A 20,056-nucleotide genomic window follows, 5' to 3' on the forward strand; every position below is an offset into this window, starting at 1 on the left:
AGATCTGCTATGTATCAATAGCCAACGTACAACATAACACTTAAAAACACCAACAGGGGTTCCCCGTTCCTGGATGGGGTTAATAGTGACACTGTTGTTGAAGGCCATGAACTCCTCCTCTATGTCATTGTCACTGTCATTACTTCATCGCATTACTTATACATACTGTACATCACCCTGTACTTGAGCTGTGTGTGTGACATGAGTGGCTTGCTCAAAGCCACCTGGATGACGGTGGATTCCAAGGTACTCGCCTTCTCAGCAACATTTGGAGCATCCCCAAATGCTGAATGGTTGGACCTAGAGAGCTGGCCTGGGGTCAACTCAGAGGCCCCGGTTTGTCCCAGGTTCATATCTGTCGATATATATAATCTGCATTATGTCAAATTGCAGAAAGATGGTACAGACAGACAGACTGACAGACAGGCAGACGATTGTAAACAGACCAGTGGTTCTCAAATTAGGGTTCAGGGACCCGCAGTGTTCCTAATCCTTGACGGTGTTCCAAATGGACTCTAGGGGTGCCCCGGTCCCCTTTTAGGTTTGTTTTTACCATCGCCCGATACAGATCGGTGGAAGTAGAAAATCTTCATATATCCAAAAGTATTATGTCAAAACCCACGTCTTAACTGTCCCTGTGTAGGAATGGGCAGAATGTTTAGGCCTGTCACAAAGATGCAAAAGCGATATTATACTACATCTGATTGACTTTTATACCACCTTAAATGGTATAAAAGATCGGTTTCTTCAGATCGGGTACTTTGCCGATCACCGAGCGAGTCATTTGGAGTGAAAGTCGACCGATTTCGATCGTTGGCCGATAGATCGGAGCACCTCACACGTCTGTAACTCTTAGCGTGCACACATGGAACCAAACATGTAAGTTCCATGCGTATAGTTGTGGGTGTGAATGAGAATCACTGGTATAAGTATTTGATTGTTCTGAGCTAACGTCTAGACAGGGCGACTACAATAAACACAATATAGTTTTTTTTTTTTTTTTAAGATATTTTTTTTGCGGCTTACGCCTTTTTTTTTTATTGATTTTTGAAGGGACAGACAGTAGGCTGACAGGAAACGGGAGAGAGATGGGGGGATGACATGCAGTAAAGGCCGTGTCGGGTCCGGGAGTCGAACCCGCGGCACACTGCGACTGGATCACCAGTCCGGTGCCCAGACCGTTACGCTACGGCCTGGGCCAAACACAATATAGTTGACCCTGAATTATTTGCTTAATCATACAGACGTACAGTGTTGTCCCGTACTGAAAATACCTGATCTACAAGCTGGCCCGGTGTGAGCTTGTGTAGATCTACGTTTTTTGGAAGGGACACCGGTGTACAGCAAAGTATAATTTAAGCGTTATTTAAAGCCCTAAAGTTAAAACAGATTTGGCCTACAATGATAAATACAGTCAAATAGGATTGCTCTTGTCCTCGGCTGTAGTATACATCTGCAAATTATGTATTATTTTAGTTTTAACCTGAATACATATGTGACTAAATTTGACTGAGGGACTGCCATTGGATTTTTTTTGCATTTTCGTTTTGTCATGTCATATGAAAGCAGGGAATCATATCTTGAAATTGACATCTCCAAAACTGGTGGGTCAAACTGAACAAGCAGTTCAGTTTGACCCACCAGTTTTGGAGATATGGCTTATAGAGTATTGTCTTGCAGAAAACTGCGAGTTGAGAAAACAGGCTTGAAAGGTCTCTAACATTACACCTAGCTACATGTTTAAGCATTTCTTTCATATTTACATCTCCGACACTTATTTCAGACATGCTCTAGTATGTGAAGAGTCTGCCTGTGCTATTAACTCATTTTTGAAGAAAAAAAAAGTTTTTCTCCTCTGGTGAAAAGCTGGAATTTGCGCGATGGCAGGCTCTCAGTCAAATCTGGTCACATATTATGTACCAGAAGAGCATATTGCATCTTCCCTATGAACAGAATTGTTCTTTATTCATTTAATTTATGTTTTTGCATGAGTCCCTTTTGTTGATGTGTGTTTGTGTTCAACTGAAGATGAATAACCAAGGTTTGGACCCCACCGTTCCACCCGTCATTCCGGGAGAGGTTTTCAAGGTACATTGATAAGGAGAAAAAAAACTACAAATTAATGGAATGGGGAAAATGGCCTAACACACAAAACAAATCAAGATTCTACTTTCCTGCTCTCTTCTTCCTGCTGTTATTAATGTGGTCAGCGCTGATTTGAAATGTGCGACTAAATTCAAACCAGGATGGCGAAGAATGTTAACGTCACTGAATTTATTTACCTCATTGTCTCTCTCTAACATCCACATTCATATATAATATATGTGTGTGTATATATATATATATATATATACACATACACACACTGAACAGGAATCTGATGTTTCATATAAGACATGACATTATGTTCTACCATTATTCTACCTAAGTTTGTACATCAAATTCATAGCAATGATTAGATAATCAAAGAAAATATACAATTCATATAGCAGGCAATAATTATCAGAATAAATGCAAATAATAAAATAAATATAAAATGGCTCTAAAGGTCCCTGCACACAGAACGCATTTTTTCCCCCGGATTTTTAGCTGCGTTTCTCCATCGGATTTCCCGAAAAATGCGTTCCAGTGTGCAACCACCTTAACACTAATACAAAAATCAGGCTCATCTGCTGCAGGTGCGTCTGGTTTCTATGCCACAGAAAGCATCTAGGTTCCTTTCAGGCTACTATCACATGGACAAAACCCAAAAGAAAATGTTGCATTGCTACGTAATGAGAACTTGTAGATTTGCTATTTTTTTGCTAGGTGTGTGTGTGCCAGTCTGGTATGGCATTTTAACCCATTCTGACCTGAGATCAGATTCATACGAGGTTTCCACTGGACACACACTGGTCTGATTAATTGATGAGAAAAACAAACAAGTTAAATTAAGAAGGTACGAGATTTCTGCCCGACAGCAACGAGATCAATGCTGTAGCGGGTACATAATATATATTATACATTTAAACTCAGTGACTTATTTCCCATCCTGGTTGTGAGAGTGCACACATTTCTACTTGGGCTTTGCTTCAGTCTCCATCCATGGGCCTGGGTCTCTGCAGCTCTGCATGCTCAGCTCCTTGACCAAATGAACCTCAAGTCTAGGCTCTTCTCTCTCGTGCACAGTATAGGAGGACGTCGTCCCCTAAAGGGTCTCATCCGGAATAGGGATGGGTCCGATTAATCGATTATCGTTGATAGGACCCGAAATCGATTATGAAAATGAATAATCGATAATCGTTTTTTTTTTTTTTTCCAGTTTTTTTTTAATGAAAATCTGTTGGAAAGGCAATATTGTCATCCAAACAGGACAGGGCTATAGGCCTACCAAAGTGTGCCTGGGATGTGTCTGTGTAGCTGCATGACTGAGAGGAGTGTGAGTGGAGATTGATTCCAATCAAGATACAGGTTTGGAGGATTTAGCAGGTGTTGGGAATTTACCTAATCTGGCCTAGGCTGGGGTTGCTATGGTGATCAATTGGATCAACAGTGGTCCAGGGACCACCAGTGGTCCTCATTTAAAAGATGGAGTTAGTAACCAAATGGACCCTATTTAACTCTCAAGAGTAATAATAATTATTAATCAACTACATCAGGGGTTCCCAAACTTTTTTGACTTTGGTACCCCTTGGGGGGAAGATTTTTTTTATTTGTAGGGTTCATTAAAAACAAAGGGAAAAAAAGGAAATTAAAAAAAAAAAAAGCCCCCCCCCCCCCCCAAAAAAAAAAAGATTAATCGATTAATCGTTAATATTGAATTATACAAATCGATTTTCATTTTGGACACATTTACACATCCCTAATCCGGAATGGATCTAAAAATGGTCGCCGTACTACCTCGAAATACACGTTGCTGTCGGAAAAAAACCTCCATCTCCATATTTGAACTGTTTGTGTTTCCTGGACGCCCTACTTGACCATAATACTACAGCCTCGCTCAAACGTAGAAGAGCGACGTGTTTTTGAGCTTGTCGTTCTTGCTATACTTTTATTGCTTTTTGAATTTGATTCCTGAAAAGTAAACGGTTCTGTAAATATGAGGATTCCACCCGACGGCAACCATGTAACACAAGATTGACTTTGTATGGATTTGAAGGCTGCTTCGAATACTTTATTTGTTTATCCCATTCTGACCTGAGATCAGATTCATACGAGGTTTCCGCCGGACACACACTGGTCTGATGAACCCATTCTGACCAGAGATCAGATTCTAAAAATGTCAGTCGCTCTTAGATTTTTCAAAAATAGCAGACCTACAAGCTCGTATCGCGCCACTCGGTGGCGCGATATGAGCTTGTAGATCTGCTATTTTTAAATAGCTAAAGCATAACATGATGCTGACACCAAAATGGTTGCCCGGTCAGAATGGGTTAAAGTAGGAAATGTAGCACAATCCCTTATACGCAGAGGAAGGCCATTCAATGTTACACAACCCTGTACTGAGAGGACATTTTGGCCCAATGTTGTTTGCCGGTGCGGCACTTCGCAGTCTCCTCGAGTACTGGTGCTTTGCCTTGTCAATTTGAAACTAAAGACACACAGGATGATTTCCATGACCCCCGCCCACCCACTTTTGATAACGGATAGAATTATTGGTTGGAATTGGTTATTTAAAGATAGAACATTGTCATCGTACAGTAGTTTTTTTCATTTAGTTTTACTGTAGTTTAATTCAATTAATATGTTAACAACTACATGTATGGGTGTGCGAAGGAGAACTACCATATTATGTTTGTTCGTTTACCAGTCCTGGGAGATGTTTTCACGCATACTGTAGCCTACACACACACACAACACACACACACACACACACACACCCTTCAAAAAAAATATCTGCCTGTTATCAATTGATCATTCATTGTAGTCACGTGTCAAATATGTTGTCACAATGCATTTTACACATAGAGCCGGTTAAGACCACGTTCTTACAGAGACACAATAGTCATGCTTCGTGACAATGGCAAAAACAAACTTCTGTTTTAACGCATTCAGGCTCTGGGTGGACAGCCTGCTCTGTGTTGGGTAGAGAGAGAGAGAGAGAGAGAGATAGTGTGAGAGAGAGAGAGAGACGTTGATATATCTGGTCTCTAGTTGCTACATGCAGTTAGTCACTCAGTTTAAGAGCTATTGTCGCGGGTGTTCCAACAGAACTCGAGCATGGACAGAAAATGAGTGTTATTAAGCTCTATGGGACGTTTAATTACAAGTGTACATTTTAGAGCTTGGGGTCGACCTTGCCACTACATGGTTGGCTATAATTTGACTGTACACAGTACTGCAACATCCTCAATGTCAACTTAACTGAGTGTGTACAGTGCCATCTCAGAATTAAATTGACATAGAATGAAATAGAAATGGGGTAGCTTTCTTCTTCCTATCATTCATCGCTCATCTCATGCTGTGGCTTAACCCATTTTGACCTGGGAACGATTCTGCAAATGTCTTCTAAATCCTGACTGTTTTCTTGAAAAAGCAGTTTTTCTATGTCAGTCGTTCTCAAACACTTTCATGTCACTTTTCACGATTCTTAAAAAAATAGCAGACCTACAAGCTCATAGCGCGCCACTCGGTGGCGCGCTATGAGCTTGTAGATCTGCTATTTGGGTTTAATCTTCACGTCTCCTCTGAGCCTGATTTCATACTTTGTTCGCGCAACGGGCCGAGAACAGGAGATTTACAAGATTGCGGCGCCTTTTGCGAGCTTCTAGGTCTGCTGTTCTTGTCGTTCCCGCGCGTTGACGAGCATAATATACATTTGGCTTTTACACTGACAGGACCATGCATGTTCGCTGTTCTTCTCACAACTATTCCAAGCTAATAGTGTTCTGTGTTTATAATATGCATCGGCTACTACAGTAGTTCCAGCACTGCAATGTGAGCACACAACATCCCAGCGGTGGAGCAGACCGTTAGCTGTGCCCTCCTGTTACAATGGGCTATGTGCACAACACGCCATTTTGGAAAGAACTCTGGGCCACTTCCCTTCTTCTTTCACAGGTGTTACCGATGACACTAATGAAGGCTCTGTTCCATTCTGATCAAACAGACGGAGTCTGGGTGCTGATATGGTCCATGTCGGGTCACTGGAGACGCTAGTGGGACTCAAAGTGTCCTTGATTGGGTCCCAAATGGCCCCCGTACTGGTTGTGTACAAATGGAACCAAAATGGACCCCTAAGGATGCATTTGGTTCCATTTGTACACTCTCAGAGTTATGGGGTTCCTAGCCTCGGTACCAGGCTTTCATTTTTGTTGGTGCAAAAATGTAAAGCCTGGAGGAACGCATTGGCCGCTCTGGTCTAAAAGTGGGAGTCAACCCTTCCGGGTGGGCGTCGCTCCAAATTATGTGACGTAGCGCTGCACTAGGGGGGAGAGGAGGGGCCGGGGGTGACGGACAGATCGATGAGATCCAATCAGGGCGTGTGCAAATCTGAGCCGCGACCCGCCTCCTCTAGACCAGAAACCTAACGCGTTAGCTCAGGCTATGGGGTTCCTTGAAATAATGTTTTTTTGAGAACCACCGCACAACAAATGGAACTTAACCCATTTAGGCCTGACGTCGAATAAAAATAATCCTTCTAAATCCTGATAGTTTTCTTGAAAACCCTGTTTCTATATCAGTGGTTCTCAAACGTTTTCATGTCAAGGACCCCCAAAAATATATGTAATTCCGACTCCGACCCCCCCCATCTGAAAATATGTCGTTCCAGAGTCCACCCAGAAGAACCCATATTTCAGTTAAAAATGTTCACTCTGAAAGAGTATATATTCAAAGATCTGTGCCACATTTTCACAATTTTTCAAAAATAGCAGATCTACAAGCTCGTAGCGCGCCACTCGGTGGCGCGCTACGAGCTTGTAGATCTGCTATTTTTCAATAGCTAAATTATAACAGTGTTTAAAACAACCAAAAGGGGATCCCGCACAAAAATGGGTTAATTAGTTTAATCGGGAACACCAGGAAGTATGGAAGTTATTCTCTGTGCATATAGGCCATTGGGGTACAGTGTTGGCGTTCATCTTTAATGAAGTGTACTATGTACTGTATATACTGTACATGTCGTGTCCACTGCTGGTAACCTTGAGAGCGGCCATTAATTACCATGATAATGTGTGCTCTTGTGACGCTCAACATATTGTGTCGACGTCGCAAAATGTGTGCATCTTCTAACCCAAAATGACGTGAGCTTGCAGATCTGCTATTTTTTCCGTATTTAATATACACAATAAATAAATTGAATATCGATACAATATAACTGAACACATTGATCGTAATCAAGGCAATGATGTGACATAATTGTGCTATTGATTTGAAGCCCTATCATGCTCCGGGCAGCTGGACGACCCTCTTGGCTGTATCCAAGGACTGTCTAAAGAGGACGAGACGCGGAGACCGTACGGGCGACGCCATGTTGCTCCATGGTGCTCCATGGAAGGAAAGAAACATGCACAGTTGAGACCAAGGAAGCTGAACGAGGAAGTGTTGGCTGCATATAGCCCATTGCGCATGTTTCCTTCCTTCCATGGAGCAACATGGCGTCGCCCGTACGGTCTTCGTGTCTCGTCCTCTTTGGACAGTCCTTGGCTGTATCCTAACAATCACTACTGGCAGTTTGCAGGTGTGGGAACGAAGCCAACGGGTTCTATAAGCTGTACTTGTCAGTCACTGCACTGGCTATAAATGGAAAAGTAAAAGAGATAAAACGGTAGAAGTGAATAGTTCTGGTATAGGTATTAGGTAGCAGCACGTTGCTCTACTGGGTCAGGTCCATGTGTCTCACAGAACACTATTGTCTACTATCTACTCGGTGACATCGTCTGTGTACCTCTGACTGACACCTCCTTCTCTTGGCTCTTGGGAGCGTAAATTGAAACCAAATGGACCCGTACGGGTCCATTTAGTTTAATTTCCACTTGCACCACCTTTAAATCCCCCCCCACAACCCTCCACCACCACCCATGTCATATCAATTGACTCTGTGAACCCCCCCCCCCCCTCCCTCTCTGTGCCAAAAAGTTCCCCGAGGAGTCTGAAATGGAGCTGTTGTCTGTCGTCATGGACGAGCCGTCCAGTCACGTTCACCTCCATCCCACCCACCATCACTCTCCATCTCCATCCACTGTCAGCGAGGGCCTGGACCAGCCTGTGTTCAGTGCCCCCGCCACGCCCACCGTCTTCTCACCAGCAGCACCGCTTCCCTTCCAGCACCAGGACGACATGCGGCGCGACGAGCTCTCCACGTCGTCCTCGGAGGACTCGGACAAGGAGGACGAGTTTGAGCGCGAGAGGCCGACCAGCAGCTACGCCCGCAGGACCATGTGAGTCACCGCGGGATTCTTTAACCCATTCCATCCGTAGGACGTCTGGAAACGTCATCGGGAATCCAATCGAGGGATGCATTGGACGTGTGTATACCATAGAGTATATATATCTATAGAGAAGACACCCGAGTTCTCCTCCCATCCACTTGCATTAAGTTGCTCAAAAGCGCATGAGGCGGATTCACTCCTCCTTCCTGGTAGGAACAGAGTGCATTCTGGGACGGATTACAATGGTGAGTGGCCCCAAACACATGAACGCGCTGCCGTTGAACGCGCACGAGCGTCGTCCGTCGTGAACGTGTACAATGATAGTCAACGGACAGCGCGTTCATGTGTTTGGGGCCAGGCTGCAATACCTTCATTCGGCCACTATGTCCATTTCGCCTCAAGATTTCCTCTGGGTGCCTTCTCTATAAATATATATACTCTAAGGTGTATACATGTCCTATAGTCAGTCGGACTCTCAGCCACCGTACTTTGCGCGCTACGGTCATATTAGTTTCCCGTTCACTTCGCTGTTAGCGCGGCAGAAAGAATGCCTCGTCTCTCCTAATCCAGACAAAATAGCCAATCTACAAACTGTCTTAGGAATGTTTAACACTGGACAGCGCGTACGACTAGGTATGAATCAGTGCATTCTGATATGCAAAGCTACCGCACCGGATACATACAGTATGCTACTGTATTTGTAAATGTAGATATAGTTTTATTTTATTTATCTCTCTTGTTTTGATTCTTATAGGAATACAATCTATAGAGGAAAGGGAAGATTTTATGGAAATAACAAACGATGGAGCTTGATAAAAAAAAATGTCTCTCGAGACAGACTGTCGACTCATGTAAACTATTAAAGGGCACTGTTTGGTTTATTTCCCCCATTGTTTTGCCATTGGTTTCCCATATTGTACATGTCGTGTAAACCTGTGATTCCACAGCCGGGCTGTCACAATGTGTATCTGTTTTTACTGGGCTGTCATCATCGACAGTGAGGCTTGTGATGTTCATGTGTGGCCACATTTGACTGAGGGACTGCCATTGGATTTTTTTGTTTTTACATGTCATATGAAAGCAGGAAATCATAGCTTCAAATTGACATGTCGGTGGTTCAATTTGACCCACCCGTTTTGGAGATATGGCTTATAGAGTAATAATGTCTTGCAGAGAAACAGCCAGTTGAGAAAACAGGTCTGAAAGGCTCACTTCCGTGGTCTCTAACATTACACCTATAGCTACATGTTTAAGCATTTATTTCATATCTCATATGTCGATTTCAGCTCTGACACTTATGCCAGAGTCTGCCTGTGCTGTTAAAGGAGAATTCCATACTAAAAGGCTTTCTTACCTTTCTTTGTAGTTGTTACGTCCCCACCAAAGAGGTCCAGGTGTTATTTTGTGTAAAAGCTCCTTATTGGCTATTTCCCCTACCATAAGCTCTAAATGAATTGCATTGAATTGAATGGGATATATGGGGTGTTGTGCTAATTCGCTTATTTCCATCGCTCAAAATAATATATTTTTTGTATATATCCTCTCTTCATAATGTAAATAATAACCCAAGCGGCACACTTTACTACTTATTTAGATGGAAATAAGCAAATTAGCACAACACCCCATACATCCCATTCAATTCAATGCAATTAATTTAGGGCTTATGGTAGGGGAAATAGCTAATAAGGAGCTTTTGCACAAAATAACACCTGGACCTCTTTGATGGTAAGAAAGCCTTTTAGTATGGAATTCTCCTTTAAGTTTTTCTCCTCTGGTGAAAAGCTGGAGGTTGCGAGATGATGGCAGGCTCTCAGTGAAACCTGGTCACATTTGTTTCACGTTCTCCCTCCTCCTCCTCCTCCCCCGACAGCCAAGCGTCCCACAGCAGCAGGAAGGCGTCGGGGTTCTCGGCGGTCAGCCAGCTGTTCAGCGAGCGCTGGCCCAGCGGCGGAGGCGGGGGAGGGGGCGGCGGCGGCGGGCCGTCCAGCCGCAGCTTCATGAGCCCGCCCACCGAGAGGAACATCGACTTTGAGCTGGACGTGCGCGTGGAGATCGACAGCGGCAAGTGTGTGCTGCACCCCACCACGCAGCAGGCCGAGCACGAGGACGTGGCCCTCAGGAGGTATACTATACACCCCAACCCTATATATATATAGTGTGTGCTGCACCCCACCACGCAGCAGGCCGAGCACGAGGACGTGGCCCTGAGGAGGTATACTATACACCCCAACCCTATATATATATAGTGTGTGCTGCACCCCACCACGCAGCAGGCCGAGCACGAGGACGTGGCCCTCAGGAGGTATACTATACACCCCAACCCTATATATATATATAGTGTGTGCTGCACCCCACCACGCAGCAGGCCGAGCACGAGGACGTGGCCCTCAGGAGGTATACTATACACCCCAACCCTATGGCGCTTCCGCTCCTCACGCTTCCGTCGGGGGCCGAGGAATCCCAAAAGTTCTTAAAATCGTTTCATATAAGCGTTGTGGTCTAAAAATGAACAAGCTGTCTCTGCGTTATTGTGAGGGAGGTGTCTCTGTATCGTTTGCAACAGTCAGTCACTCATATACGTTTCTAGCGAAAATCTAATGTAATATAACTAATTCAGTAGAAGTAACGATAGTGTTTTCTCTCAGTCAGTTGATTCTTCATATCCATATGAGTGAAACGGCCGGCGTGACATGTCCATTTTTCAGACACAGTTCTTATATGAGGCGATCTAAAATCCCCCCCTATGGATATTACAATGCAAATAAAAAGTACCCGTGAATTTGCGCCCTCTACCGATATTGACGTTGGTGTGTGAATGTGGGAAGTGAGGATGCTGGCATCGACCGTTCGCCGCTCCGCCTCCCGATGTGTGAATGGACCGCTGCAAAGCGCTTTGGGCGCTTGGGAAAGCGCTATGAAAATACAATGTCTTTATTACATTAGCAAATGTTGAATTCTGGACTTTTACTCGTAACAGAGTATGTCACGGTATTGATACTTTTACTTGAGTAAAACATGCCGAGTACTTTTCCCACCTCTGTCTGGTTATATAAGGTTTGAGAGCCACTGAATCATCTCTCTCTCTCTCTCTCTCTCTCTCTCTCCCTCTCCCTCTCCCTCTCCCTCTCCCTCTCCCTCTCCCTCTCCCTCTCCCTCTCCCTCTCCCTCTCCCTCTCCCTCTCCCTCTCCCTCTCCCTCTCCCTCTCTCCCTCTCCCTCTCCCTCTCCCTCTCCCTCTCCCTCTCCCTCTCCCTCTCCCTCTCCCTCTCCCTCTCCCTCTCCCTCTCCCTCTCCCTCTCCCTCTCCCTCTCCCTCTCCCTCTCCCTCTCCCTCTCCCTCTCCCTCTCTCTCCCTCTCTCCCTCTCTCTCTCCCTCTCCCTCTCCCTCTCCCTCTCCCTCTCCCTCTCCCTCTCCCTCTCCCTCTCCCTCTCCCTCTCCCCTCTCTCTCTCCCCCTCTCCCTCTCCCTCTCCCCTCTCTCTCTCCCCCTCTCCCCTCTCCCCTCTCCCTCTCTCCCTCTCCCTCTCCCTCTCCCCCTCCCCTCTCCCTCTCCCCCTCCCCTCTCCCTCTCTCCCTCTCCCTCTCCCTCTCCCCTCTCCCTCTCTCCCTCTCCCTCTCCCTCTCCCCCTCCCCTCTCTCTCTCCCCCTCTCCCCCTCTCCCCTCTCCCTCTCCCTCTCCCTCTCCCCCTCCCCTCTCTCTCTCCCCCTCTCCCCTCTCCCTCTCTCCCTCTCCCTCTCCCTCTCCCCCTCTCCCTCTCCCTCTCCCTCTCTCTCCCTCTCCCCCTCCCTCTCTCTCCCTCTCCCCCTCCCTCTCTCTCCCTCTCCCCCTCCCTCTCTCCCTCTCCCTCTCTCTCCCTCTCTCTCCCCCTCCCTCTCCCTCTCCCTCTCCCCCTCCCCCCTCTCCCTCTCCCCCCCTCCCTCCCCCTCTCCCTCTCCCTCTCTCCCTCTTCCCTCTCTCTCTCTGGTTGTTCTGTCCGTGGAGGAGCTGTGACCGCAGCCTGCGGAGTCTGGACCAGGACTCTCCCGGCCCCAAGAAGAAGAAGCTGCAGCCCGCCTACACCTCCACCACGCACCTCCTGGCCGGGAAGAAGGTCCCGTCCTCGCTGCAGACCAAGTCCAACGACCAGGAGACCACCGTCTTCTACATCCCTGGAGTAGACGTGAAGGTCAGCTCACCTCGTCCACCGCTGCACGGCTCCTATTCCCTTTTGTCCCCCTATTTTTTTCAAAATAGTAAAAAAATTATATATATTTTTTTTGTGTTACATATGGTGGGGTTAATTTCTTTATCGTCGTGCAACTTAGCATCACAATTAGTTTGAATCACTTCATCCATATTTTATACTTTGGCTGTTCAGGAGATAGCAGATCATACAACGTGAAAAGTCTGATTCATTTAGATGTTTTCATTATTTATTTTTTTCGTACACAAACCTTCCCTTCTTGGGGGTCCCTGGCACAAAAAGACTGGTTTAGGGTTATTTATTTTTTATAATATATTTATATATAATAAATATGTGACCTGTTTTTAATAGAGCTGGTTTAGGGTGGTCTATAGCAGTGTTTCTCAACCTTTTTTGTCCCGGGGCACACTTTTCATAGCCTAAAAATCTCGGGGCACACCTAGATATATGGTGTGTGTATATACTGTATATATACCGGTGTATATATATATATATAGTAAATATATATATTATATATAATATATATATATATATATATATATGAACCCAATATACTTTTAAAAACACACATGACAGCACTCGTCAAATAACTTTAAAGACAGAGACAGTGCCTCAGTTTCACCAATTTATTTTTGAAAACTCATAATCTAGAAACTTCCTCTCCTGTTGTATTTCCAGGTAGTTGTTTGCAAAACAGGTAATTCTCTCTGATGAAGTCACCATCCGCGTCACAATCAATGAATCTCACGTTTGCCAACAGCTGTGCGTGTCCACTTATATCGGTTGATTCATCCACTTGCAGTGCAAATTTACCACTCGTCATCATTTTGTGTATGACAAGTTGACAACACTCTAGATGTCTGCAGACATTTCTTCAATGCGTCGCCCAATTGTGCTATCTGAGAGCGGCACATTTGCTAATTCCTTTGCAAGATCTGCTGGCACCAAGCCCACACCCCCCGCGAGTTTGAATGCTCTGGCTATTACTGTTTCTGCCAATGTATGTGGCATTTTTAACTGTGCCAACATCTCTGCGATTTGGTAGCTTAATTCCAGACCTTTTTCAGAAGTCTTAGTGGTACTGCGTATCAAGAGACTTGCCTGCTTCGTTGTCTTTCTCCTTTTTTTCTTTCAAGCTCACGAAAAAGTGTTTGTCCTTTGTAGCGAGTTCATCATGATTGGTATCAAGGTGGCGCTTCAGTTTACTCTGAACCATGCCGCTGTTTTCAAGCTTGAATCCACAAACTATACACAGCGGAATCGGGTACGTTGTATCCCCAGTAAACGTGAAGCCAAACTTCATGTAATCATCACGGTACAGTCTGGCAGGGCCTTTCTTTGTAGGCGTTGCGTTGGTAGTAGTCGCCGTTCCCGCCGGCGAATTGTAGCGTCTTCTGGATGCATCTCTTCTTTGCTGCTGGTTCCATCTTGTAGTAGCTGTACAATGTGAATGCCATGTCTGTGCCCCATTTATACAGTAAAGTTGCCAGGTGATTAACATTTCTATGGCCGATGGTCGTTAAGAGTCTATTGTTCCGTCGTCATGTTGTTTTCGCACGTCTATTTAGACGTGTGACAACAACAACGACGCAACAATAGGAAGCCTAGCTATCGCTTTGTGGGGGGAGGGCTAGTGTTACTTTCGGTCAAAATCTCGAGGCACACCTGGACAAATCAAAGGCACAGTAAAGTGCCGCGGTACATAGGTTGAGAAACACTGGTCTATAGGATTGTTTTGCATTTTTGTTTATTCGTTTAATTTTCAAAAATGCGGATGAACGCAATTTAGGATTTTGTGCAACATTAATTAAAAACATTCAACATTAGATAATTGACACTGGGTGGAAGAAAATGGGTTTTATATGTTTAAAGGTATATTCAGTGATTTCACTCAAAAAACCATAGGTTTCGTTTTTGGCTGTGGGACCCAGCCTTTCGTCCAATCAGGATAGAGAGTCAAAAACGAAACCTACGGTTTTTTGACCCCCAGGGGTTAAATGGGGACAGGGAGAAACTCCTTATATGGCCAGCACACTCTATAGTAGGGAGGATTATTACAACAAAACAAAAAAATAAGTGATATTTGAATTAAGTGAAATCACTGAATATACCTTTAATATATTTAATCTTAGTTTCTGTCATCGTAGCTTAGTTTCCATTGAGTTTCCATTTAGTTTTCGTCTGTGAAAAAAGGTAGTCGACGGACAATTTTCGTCATAGTTTTAGTCACCGAAATCAACACTGCTGTACACTGTACACTGTACACTGTACACTGTACACGCAGCTGGGTGAGCCGTGGAGGACTTTATACTGCCATTATTCTTGGTCTAATAATAATAATTATGTATTGCATGCTCATAATGCACTTTTTAAATAATGATACATTGATCAGGCTTTACAGTTTCCCTCCTTGCATGTTGTTTTATAACTTGAGGGAGGCTGCCCTGCCCGTCTCGATCACGATGGCTGAGTATTGTCTTTTTTTCCCCCCAGGTTATGGGGGAGAAGAGGGTGAGTGTGTCAGTCTTTAGGGGGCGACGGAGAGCCTTTTTCTTTCCTTCTTCTTCTTCTTCTTGTGTTCTTCGTAATAACATCAGATTGTACCAGTGCTGTTAATGTTTTGGACCGTGTTGTACGTTGATTGGTACCGATAACAAATGATGAAAACCGAATCTCCATTGAGCTTCTGGGATGCTGAATGCGTCATTACTAAAGCCAAATTCCAATACCCAAAATCTCGGCCACTCGCTCGCTCACACTCGGTCACTCCGGCATGGCAAATTATGGTGAAATTGGTGACCTGTCGAAATATGTGACCATCTTGTGGACTTCACACAACTTACATGGAGGTCTTTAAATACGTGGCCTGAATACCGCTATATTGAACTCTGCTAATAAACAAACTGCAACAATTTACATTCGGACACTGATGTCATGTGATGTCAACACGATCGTCACATATTTCAGCAGGTCACCAATTTCACCGTAACACCTCCATGCTGGAGTGAGCGAGTGTGAGTGAGCGAGTGGCCGAGATTTTGGGTATTGGAATTTGGCTTAAGTGAATCTCCATTGAGCTTCTGGGATGCTGAATGTGTCATTACTAAGTGAATCTCCATTGAGCTTAGGGGATGCTGAATGTGTCATTACTAAGTGAATCTCCATTGAGCTTAGGGGATGCTGAATGTGTCATTACTAAGTGAATCTCCATTGAGCTTAGGGGATGCTGAATGCGTCGTTACTAAGTGAATCTCCATTGAGCTTAGGGGATGCTGAATGCGTCATTACTAAGTGAATCTCCATTGAGCTTAGGGGATGCTGAATGTGTCATTACTAAGTGAATCTCCATTGAGCTTAGGGGATGCTGAATGTGTCATTACTAAGTGAATCTCCATTGAGCTTAGGGGATGCTGAATGTGTCATTACTAAGTGAATCTCCATTGAGCTTAGGGGATGCTGAATGTGTCATTACTAAGTGAATCTTCATTGAGCTTAGGGGATGCTGAATGCGTCATTACTAAGTTAATCTCCATTGATTTTAGGGGATGCTGAATGCGTCATTACTAAGTGAATCTCCATTGAGCTTAGGGGATGCTGAATGTGTCATTACTAAGTGAATCTCCATTGAGCTTAGGGGATGCTGAATGTGTCATTACTAAGTGAATCTCCATTGAGCTTAGGGGATGCTGAATGTGTCATTACTAAGTGAATCTCCATTGAGCTTAGGGGATGCTGAATGTGTCGTTACTAAGTGAATCTCCATTGAGCTTAGGGGATGCTGAATGCGTCGTTACTAAGTGAATCTCCATTGAGCTTAGGGGATGCTGAATGCGTCATTACTAAGTGAATCTCCATTGAGCTTAGGGGATGCTGAATGTGTCATTACTAAGTGAATCTCCATTGAGCTTAGGGGATGCTGAATGTGTCATTACTAAGTGAATCTCCATTGAGCTTAGGGGATGCTGAATGTGTCATTACTAAGTGAATCTCCATTGAGCTTAGGGGATGCTGAATGTGTCGTTACTAAGTGAATCTCCATTGAGCTTAGGGGATGCTGAATGCGTCGTTACTAAGTGAATCTCCATTGAGCTTCTGGGATGCTGAATGTGTCATTACTAAGTGAATCTCCATTGAGCTTAGGGGATGCTGAATGTGTCATTACTAAGTGAATCTCCATTGAGCTTAGGGGATGCTGAATGTGTCATTACTAAGTGAATCTCCATTGAGCTTAGGGGATGCTGAATGTGTCATTACTAAGTGAATCTCCATTGAGCTTAGGGGATGCTGAATGCGTCGTTACTAAGTGAATCTCCATTGAGCTTAGGGGATGCTGAATGCGTCATTACTAAGTGACTCTCCATTGAGCTTAGGGGATGCTGAATGTGTCATTACTAAGTGAATCTCCATTGAGCTTAGGGGATGCTGAATGCGTCATTACTAAGTGAATCTCCATTGAGCTTAGGGGATGCTGAATGTGTCATTACTAAGTGAATCTCCATTGAGCTTAGGGGATGCTGAATGTGTCATTACTAAGTGAATCTCCATTGAGCTTAGGGGATGCTGAATGTGTCATTACTAAGTGAATCTCCATTGAGCTTCTGGGATGCTGAATGTGTCATTACTAAGTGAATCTCCATTGAGCTTAGGGGATGCTGAATGCGTCATTACTAAGTGAATCTCCATTGAGCTTCTGGGATGCTGAATGTGTCATTACTAAGTGAATCTCCATTGAGCTTAGGGGATGCTGAATGTGTCATTACTAAGTGAATCTCCATTGAGCTTAGGGGATGCTGAATGTGTCATTACTAAGTGAATCTCCATTGAGCTTAGGGGATGCCGAATGTGTCATTACTAAGTGAATCTCCATTGAGCTTAGGGGATGCTGAATGCGTCATTACTAAGTGAATCTCCATTGAGCTTAGGGGATGCTGAATGCGTCATTACTAAGTGAATCTCCATTGAGCTTAGGGGATGCTGAATGTGTCATTACTAAGTGAATCTCCATTGAGCTTAGGGGATGCTGAATGTGTCATTACTAAGTGAATCTCCATTGAGCTTAGGGGATGCTGAATGTGTCATTACTAAGTGAATCTCCATTTCAACCATTCAAAAAGACTAAAAAGCTAAAGAAAATGTAAATGTGCTGTCCCAAATCACCGCGGCCTCCTCCTCCTCCTCCTCCTCCTCCTCCTCCTCCTCCTCCTCCTCCTGTCTCCTCTCTCCTCAGCTGCACTACAACTCCAAGACCCTGAAGACGGAGTCTCCCAACGCGTCGATGCGCGGCTCCTCGCTGCCCCGGACCCTCTCCAAAGAGTCCAAGCTGTATGGTATGAAAGACCACCACCACCCAATACCTCCTCCTCCTCCTCCTTCTCCTCCCTATGCCGCCCACTGCAAGACTAACTCACTGCTCCCTCCCCTGCCCCCACCTCCACCTGCAGGTATAAACCTGCATGCTCTAGCCCGTGTGTGTGTGTGTGTGTGTGTGTGTGTGTGTGTGTGTGTGTGTGTGTGTGTGTGTGTGTGTGTGTGTGTGTGTGTGTGTGTGTGTGTGTGTGTGTGTGTGTGTGTGTGTGTGTGTGTGTGTGTGTGTGTGTGTGTGTGTGTGTGTGTGTGTGTGTGTGTGTGTGTGCGCCCCTATCTACATCACGCTTGAATCGGTGTTGTTTTTGACAGGCAGATTTCAGTTTTAGTCTCTTGAATAGTTTTCATTTAGTTTACAATGTGTCACATAGACACATTTTAGACGACTAAATCAACTTTAGATTTAGTCGACTAAAATGTATTTTGGCGGGCCTTGATGCCGTCGTAATGGCTGGTTTTTACACTTGCTGAAAATAGCCGATCTACAAGCTCACAACGCGTCGCGCTGTGTGCTTGTAGATCGGCTATTTTCAGCATGCAACCAAGTGTAAAATGACTCGTACTGGATCTCTCGTCCACCAGTCCCTTCCTAACATTTTCGTCTAGTTCTTATCTGTTGACAAAATTGTCGATATACTTAGTCTCGGTTTTAGTCATCGTAGCTTTACTTTTCATTTAGTTTCCATTTAGTTTTCGTCAGTGAAAAAAGGTTGTCGACGGACATTTTTCGTCTTAGTTTTAGTGGCCAACACTGGATGGGACGTAAGGTATGCTTGTGCCATGACTTGGTGATGGACGTAAGGTATGCTTGTGCCATGACTTGGTGATGGACGTAAGGTATGCTTGTACCATGACTTGGTGATGGTGTGTGTGTGTCCTTGGATGGGACGTAAGGTATGCTTGTGCCATGACTTGGTGATGGACGTAAGGTATGCTTGTGCCATGACTTGGTGATGGACGTAAGGTGTGCTTGTGCCATGACTTGGTGATGGACATAAGGTATGCTTGTGCCATGACTTGGTGATGGACGTAAGGTATGCTTGTACCATGACTTGGTGATGGACGTAAGGTATGCTTGTGCCATGACTTGGTGATGGTCGTAAGGTATGCTTGTGCCATGACTTGGTGATGGACGTAAGGTATGCTTGTGCCATGACTTGGTGATGGACGTAAGGTATGCTTGTGCCATGACTTGGTGATGGACGTAACGTAAGGTATGCTTGTGCCATGACTTGGTGATGGACGTAAGGTATGCTTGTGCCATGACTTGGTGATGGACGTAAGGTATGCTTGTGCCATGACTTGGTGATGGACGTAAGGTATGCTTGTGCCATGACTTGGTGATGGACGTAAGGTATGCTTGTGCCATGACTTGGTGATGGACGTAAGGTATGATTGTGCCATGACTTGGTGATGGACGTAAGGTATGCTTGTGCCATGACTTGGTGATGGACGTAAGGTATGCTTGTGCCATGACTTGGTGATGGACGTAAGGTATGCTTGTGCCATGACTTGGTGATGGACGTAAGGTATGCTTGTGCCATGACTTGGTGATGGACGTAAGGTATGCTTGTACCATGACTTGGTGATGGACGTAAGGTATGCTTGTACCATGACTTGGTGATGGACGTAAGGTATGCTTGTACCATGACTTGGTGATGGATGGGACGTAAGGTATGCTTGTGCCATGACTTGGTGATGGATGGGACGTAAGGTATGCTTGTGCCATGACTTGGTGATGGATGGGACGTAAGGTATGCTTGTGCCATGACTTGGTGATGGACGTAAGGTATGCTTGTGCCATGACTTGGTGATGGACGTAAGGTATGCTTGTGCCATGACTTGGTGATGGACGTAAGGTATGCTTGTGCCATGACTCGGTGATGGACGTAAGGTATGCTTGTGCCATGACTTGGTGATGGACGTAAGGTATGCTTGTGCCATGACTTGGTGATGGATGGGACGTAAGGTATGCTTGTGCCATGACTTGGTGATGGACGTAAGGTATGCTTGTGCCATGACTTGGTGATGGATGGGACGTAAGGTATGCTTGTGCCATGACTTGGTGATGGACGTAAGGTATGCTTGTGCCATGACTTGGTGATGGACGTAAGGTATGCTTGTGCCATGACTTGGTGATGGACGTAAGGTATGCTTGTG

At 44.9% G+C, this 20,056-nt stretch overlaps 1 protein-coding gene across 1 annotated transcript in view; it reads left to right on the plus strand.

Annotated features, from left to right (window-relative positions):
• The window catches only part of kiaa1109 (KIAA1109), a 196,078-nt gene that overhangs the window by 147,114 nt on the left and 28,908 nt on the right, over window positions 1-20,056 (plus strand). Inside the window, exons 72-76 of the mRNA XM_083792424.1 lie at window positions 2,029-2,088; window positions 8,059-8,360; window positions 10,222-10,473; window positions 12,334-12,514; window positions 17,760-17,973. Of these exons, the coding sequence (XP_083648550.1) occupies window positions 2,029-2,088; window positions 8,059-8,360; window positions 10,222-10,473; window positions 12,334-12,514; window positions 17,760-17,973 (1,009 nt within the window). The remainder of the gene's footprint in view (window positions 1-2,028; window positions 2,089-8,058; window positions 8,361-10,221; window positions 10,474-12,333; window positions 12,515-17,759; window positions 17,974-20,056) is intronic.

Source organism: Protomyctophum parallelum (genome assembly GCF_964188405.1).
Source record: "Protomyctophum parallelum genome assembly, chromosome: 20".
NCBI lineage: Eukaryota > Metazoa > Chordata > Actinopteri > Myctophiformes > Myctophidae > Protomyctophum > Protomyctophum parallelum.